The sequence below is a fragment of the Mchenga conophoros genome, linkage group LG3 (genome assembly GCF_057382185.1).
Source record: "Mchenga conophoros isolate Kocher_MC1m ecotype Shallow Benthic linkage group LG3, M_conophoros_male_GT1.1, whole genome shotgun sequence".
Classification (NCBI taxonomy): Eukaryota; Metazoa; Chordata; class Actinopteri; order Cichliformes; family Cichlidae; genus Mchenga; species Mchenga conophoros.
This window is the reverse complement of record NC_140528.1, coordinates 45,398,911-45,404,979: the sequence shown is the minus strand read 5'-3', so window position 1 is coordinate 45,404,979 and position 6,069 is coordinate 45,398,911. Positions and strand designations below refer to the sequence as shown.

Below are 6,069 nucleotides of genomic sequence, written 5' to 3'. Positions count from 1 at the left end.
GCTTTTTTAAGTTGTACAACTTTTTAAACTAATTTTAATTAAGTTCCACAAAATCCCCCAGAAATCAAATATTTTTTCATCTTTTAGATATATACAAATATCTCTCTCTATACATTTCCTGTCTGTCTTTGCATGTGTAATATATATATATGATTTTGAAAACATGAAGTCAGAATCAAGACTGGTTTTTTTGCGTTAATTTTTTTAAATTAACGCAAATTAGTTTTTTTTCTTACTGACTGACTGAAAGTCTACTTTCATGTTTTTCCTTACGCTACAGGGTAAGATAGTGTCAGTTATTTCTGTGAATCTGCTGGTGTGTGTTTTTAATCATTCAAACATGTTCCTTACATTTTGATTTCTTCCCTTTAGATTTGGCTTAATTGTCTTTCAAAAAAGCAGAACTAGTCATCTCTTTAGGCTTTTCAGTACTTATATCCAGAAAAACAACCAATTATGCAGTTCTTTCTTAATAAAAATTATTTATTCATTAAATAATTTTTATTCATGTCCTTCTCTCAAGACCCAAGTATTTATGTCATGAGCTTTGTTACCAAAGGAATACCTCATTTAACACTTTTTCTTTAAAAGAAAAAAAGTCAAGAGTCGTACAAGTTGCATAGGAGGGAATCGAGCCCATGTTAACACACTGTCTGGTTTTCGGGCGGGTCACTGTCTTTTTTTTTGGCCTCGTGGATCTTCACGTGTGACTTGAGAGTACCGCGGTGCGAGAAGCACCTCTTGCAGATGTCGCACTGGTACGGTTTCTCTCCATTATGGGTCCTCATGTGGGTCTTCAGCTGAGTTTGGCGAGAGCACGCTCTCCCACAAATGCTGCACACAAACTGTTTGATGCCTGAATGGCTCCTGACATGGTCGTTCAGGTGACACTTGTGCTTGAAGGAGCGGCCGCACTGGGAACAGCTGTACGGTTTCTCGCCGGTGTGCATTCGCATGTGAGCCTTTAGACTACCTTTATAAATAAAAGCCTTTTTGCACACCAAGCAGATGTGTGGCCTCTCATTGCTGTGAATCTTCATGTGAGTCGACAGAACGCTGTTTGACATGAAGCTTTTGCAGCAGATGTGGCAGAGATACGGCCGCTCCCTGACCGTGTGGATTTTCTTGTGAGAATTTAAAACGTGCGGGCATCTGAAATGCTTCCCGCAAACTTCACAACTGTGGGGTCGCTCCACTGTGTGAGTCAGCTTGTGCCGTCTCATTGATCGAAGATGGGAGAGAGCTTTCCCGCAGATGTTGCAGTGGTATTTCTGTAGGCCAGCGTGCTCCTTGCAATGAATTTCCAGCTGCTCCTTTAGACCAAATGATTTAGCGCAAGTTTCACATTTGTATTGTTTCGCCTCTGTTTGCAGAGACATTTGGTTATTAGAGTTGTGATATTTTGGGTCATTTGTAAGATGTCCCTTTAATGTTTCCACTGATTCAAAACGTTCTCCACAAATTCCACAAACAGCCGGTGACTCATCCACGTGACTCCATGCATGTTGAATCAAGCTGTCCTGGTTTCCCTGGAGTCCACACACTTTACAGGCTATTGTACTTGTCTGAATTGTCTCCGAACTACTTTGGAGCTCTTTTGCCTTCGAACGTTTTGCCACCTGCAGCTCTGGGTTTAATGCCACGACTCCATGTTTGTCATCACTAGACCCATTTACAGCAGCATCTTTTGTTAGCAAGAGCTGTAGTTGTGATGCTGAGCTGTTGGCCATGACATCCACTTTGGTATAGTCTAGTTGTTGAACGGAGCTGGTAAGAAAACAAAGATTTTCATAAATTCATTTATGAATATGGACTGAAAAATACGGACAAGCCAAGAATTATAACAAATTGCTTGCAAACCTCACATTAATATAATAATCAAAACTTTATTTGAAATCATGATATTTAAAAGCTGTGAGGAGCTGGCTATTATGTTGGTCGATAATAACGTATTTTTAATATCAAGAATATGGAGCAATTAAATGTTTTAAATGTTGGGTACAAATAATTTTAAGACTATAGAAATAGCTAATGAGTGTTCCTTCAGTAGGTTTCTTTTTACTGATGGTTGCAGTTCTCAATGAGGGTAATGAATACAAATTAAAATTTAGTTCATTTTGTGAATTTATTATAAAATCAAGAATATTTCTTGGTCATGGATCAGTGTTTTAATTCATTCCAGTCGTTTTGCCTTCAAACATAATTTTTTGTGTAGATCATTTTTATTTTCTATGATCTATTGTAACAGTCTATTCGGGCACGGATGGACTGGCCCGTATAATTATATCGACAAAGAATTAAATTACATTCAACTATTAGTCCACAGGCTCGCCAGCCCAATAGGGGAAATGCACAATATGCAAGACTACCAGTCCAGGCCTGTAACTCTTTCACACATAGTGGTCACTACAGTGAACAGCTATTCAAAGGCTGTTTTCTGTATTTGTGTCAGTGTTGATGTTACACTTACACATGAACCACTACATTGGACGCTGATGTGTCACTCTATACCCTGTCACCCACTGGTCGTTTAATGTTACTATAGGTGTATGACATGATACATTGTAATTATTGTTATTTTACCCTGTCATGCATGAATTATGACAACCTCAATCAGGATCTTTTTTCATCTTTTCATGCCTAAATATGAATAAAAATACTTAAGAAAAAAAAATCCTGATTGAGGTTTTCATTTGGTTTTATGTAAAGAGTAGAGTGTCATCTGTCAACTGTTTGACATTGTGTTTGTAAATGTTTTGCTTTTACATACAAGCCAGCAATTCAAACGGTTGTGTTTGTTAGGGGATCTTTATCTTTATAGGGTGGTATACTTGCTAATATTTCATTAACAGCCTGTAAAAAGGACACACTGTTTCATTGACCTTTAAACAAAATAACTCAACATTTCTTTTTAAGTTTTTAATTCACCTTGAAATGGCTTCATCGCCTTTCATAAGCACTCTGTCACTGTGTGTTAAAGGTTTATCACTTGTGGGTAACAGGTGAAGTTCTTCCTCCTCGTCTTCCTCTCCTGTCTGTAAGATAAACAAAACAACTTTACAAAAACTCAGAAAGTACTAACGTCATTTAAATCAGTTATTCTTCTTGTTTTAGTTGTTTGCATTTTAGTCAATCAGAACATGGTTTTAACGCAGGTCAAAGCCATTTGTTTTGGCTCATCTGACTGTATCTCAGACAGACACAGTGGGAAAAGCTTATTTTAGGACATATTTCATCACCATTTTTGCCAAATAAACACAAACTTCCATGAAGATATCTCAATACTAACAGAACCAAGTTCAGAGCAGCAATTCAAGTTACAGTTGATCTGTTATTACAGTGGAAATGTTCTGCTCTGTTCAGTGGTGTGTTCGTGCTGTCATTTGTTTTGTTTCCTAAAGAGTCAGCTGGAAGCAGAAGAAATCAAACGCACCATAAGAGGTATTTAGTTTTGAACACTTATTTATCATTTTTCCTTTAATGTTTTACCTGTTAACAGACTTTTCATGACTATAACTATATCTGTGGCAGCAGTGAGGAAAACTACTCTAGTGTCGACCTTAAGTTTGACATAGAGGACAGCCTTTTCAAGCCCGGTGGGCTTCGTGGTCCTGTAGATGTCTTCTGGTGTCAGGGTCTTCAGCATGAGCCTCTGGAGTCTCTTACTGTGGTCAGACTTGAAGATGTTCAGCGGTTTGTCCCCGGCCAGCTGAGGGAACGTGGACTTGATCATGTCCAAGAAGTCACCCTCCTTTAGATCACGGGGACACTTCAGGTCCTCAAACAGAGTTTTTTTAAACCCTGAAAAAGAAGAAACCATCGTGAGATCAAGACTTTGCAAGCAGTGAGGAAACAATGGTTATCCTGGCCGGCAGCATCTCAGAACTCTGCAAGTTCATCTGCAAGTCCTTGAACATTTAAGGTTTTTAGTATCGTTAGGTCTGGCTATTTGGTTCAGGTGCTAAGATAGGAACTTCAAATGTACCCATGTTTGAGAGCATACCGTCTTGAGAGTCCTCCAGGAAACAAATCCTGAAATGTAGATGTCTCTGTGTGTCACTGAGCCAATGTCTGCTGGACTTCTTCCTGTCAGGAGAAATGGTAGTTGTGTTACAGCACTACATTCAGGCCAGTACTGGCAAAGGTGAAGCCGTGGTGCAAATGCAAAGTTTTTTGTTAAAACACAAAGCGTCACAATGTAAACTAACTGTAACATCCAGACTGTTGACATAAACTGTTGAAATAATTTCCCCCAGGGATCAATAAAGTATTCTGATTCTGATTGCATTTGTAACCTTGGTATTTCATAATCCGGGTGCATCAGATTTTCTCTTTTCTGCCTGGAACTCATCGACATTTGGGCCATCCGCTGCTCATCTTCATCTTCATCACGACGTAGCAGACTTGGACTTCCAGGACCCTCCATACCTGGAAACATTACACACCCTATTTTACTATTTACTACCATATGTAAGTCTGAACATCATCTTTAGTGTTGCAGCAAAAACGTATTGTCCTTAGAGTCGTTCATTCACTCATTCCTCCTTTTTCTCAACATTTAAGAAAACAAGCTTTGACAGAAAACAAACCCGGCAGATGTGTGTGCTGCTGATCCTCTTTGTCTCCGGTCATGACCACCACCTCATGGATGTCCAGATCTGTGACAAGAGATTACTTTTGTCAGTCAGATCTGATCAGTTACTTCATGTATGGCCAAACACAATATTGCTATGAACAGCTGAAAGCAACATGTATTTTTAAAGAGCAGCTTTAAAGTTGGGATTTAGTCCTGTTTATCACTCAAATAACTGCAGACTGTGGAAAATCTGACATCCTAAATTCTTAAAACTGATAGAGCAGGCTTCATGTGAACTGTGAAAACTTCACCTTTATGTTTTATATGTAAGCTCATTTCCAACATTGAAAAATAAAAATTGCTGATCAGAGCCAAGTCCAAATTTCAAATCAGTATCTCAAAATTGCGACTAACTCCTGAAAAACTGTAAATTATGAGTCATTAAGTCAAAAATGTTTATAATCAGCTCAAGTTTTGGGTTAATTAAAAATGTTGACAAGCCGACTTGAAAATGCAACTTACTTCTGAATAACTAGAAATTTCAGTTATATTCAATTCAATTTTATTTATTCAGTGTCAAATTACAACATTTGACCCTACAATAATACATAGAAACCACATCACACGCACTTTGGTGACAGTGGGGAAGGGAAAGCTGCAAGTTATTAAGTCAAAATTTAAGAAACACAAGTGAAAAGTTTGAGTTTTAGTAGAATTAATTTTTCATTAGCTTCAGGGGGTGGGCTGCCCATAAAGTTAAAGGAACCCCAAAAGCGGTGATTGTCTCACATTATCCTGTGAAAGCTGACTAAACGCATGCCGACTTGTTAATCCATTTCTAAACAATTGTGCGGACATTTTCTTCTTGCACTGTGAAGTCACTATATTCACCAGCTAGCGAGGAAATATTAAATGAGTCATTTTTAAATGAAGTTCGGCAAATCCGCCTCTGTCACTGACCTGTCCTCTCAAGCTTGACCCGAGGCTGCAGGAGCTCCAGCAGTCTCCTCTGCCGGTCGATCTCCTGCCTGAAGCCCGCAGCCTCCTCCTCGTAGTCGGCTACAGTCCTCTCCACCACTGCTAAGATCTCCCGGGCGGCTGTGCTCAGTTTCTCAGTGATGATTCCTCTCAGTATGTCGCTCTTGGACATGTTAGCGACGCTGTCGGGGGACTCCGAGTTGCCGCTCTTCTCGAGATAAAACATGTGTGTGTTTTCACGGGTCCGTCTCAGAGGCGAACGACACTGACCGGACGGTGTTCTTATTGTGCTGTCGCAAAATGTGTCCGGGGAGAAACGTTATAAAGAAAGCAGACTGAAACACTGTATACACACATTTACTATAAAAAAAAACAACAACCCGTCTGGAGCATGACAGTATCTATCTATCTATCTATCTATCTATCTATCTATCTATCTATCTATCTATCTAGATAGATCTATCTAGATAGATCTATCTAGATAGATCTATCTATCTAGATAGATAGATAGATAG

The 6,069-nt window shown here is 39.1% G+C and overlaps 1 protein-coding gene across 1 annotated transcript; it reads right to left on the bottom strand.

Moving 5' to 3' along the window:
• Positions 1–512: 512 nt before the first annotated feature.
• LOC146578962 (uncharacterized) lies at positions 513–5,815 on the bottom strand. Its single transcript, XM_085260122.1, has 7 exons — positions 5,537–5,815; positions 4,590–4,658; positions 4,296–4,428; positions 4,004–4,086; positions 3,560–3,801; positions 2,929–3,035; positions 513–1,767 (listed from the first exon to the last, which is right to left on the bottom strand). Exons 1-7 carry the CDS (start codon positions 5,778–5,780, stop codon positions 642–644), a joined length of 2,004 nt encoding a protein of 667 aa, XP_085116248.1. The 5' UTR covers positions 5,781–5,815; the 3' UTR covers positions 513–641.
• Between the last annotated feature and the right edge of the window lie 254 nt (positions 5,816–6,069).

Coding starts and splice junctions, on each gene's coding strand:
- LOC146578962 (XM_085260122.1), bottom strand. CDS start 5,780: ATGTTTTATCTCGAGAAGAGCGGCAACTCGGAGTCCCCCGACAGCGTC. Junction 4,659..5,536: donor GGTCAAGCTTGAGAGGACAG/GTCAGTGACAGA, acceptor CTCTTGTCACAG/ATCTGGACATCCATGAGGTG. Junction 3,036..3,559: donor TCCTCTATGTCAAACTTAAG/GTCGACACTAGA, acceptor TTTATCTTACAG/ACAGGAGAGGAAGACGAGGA.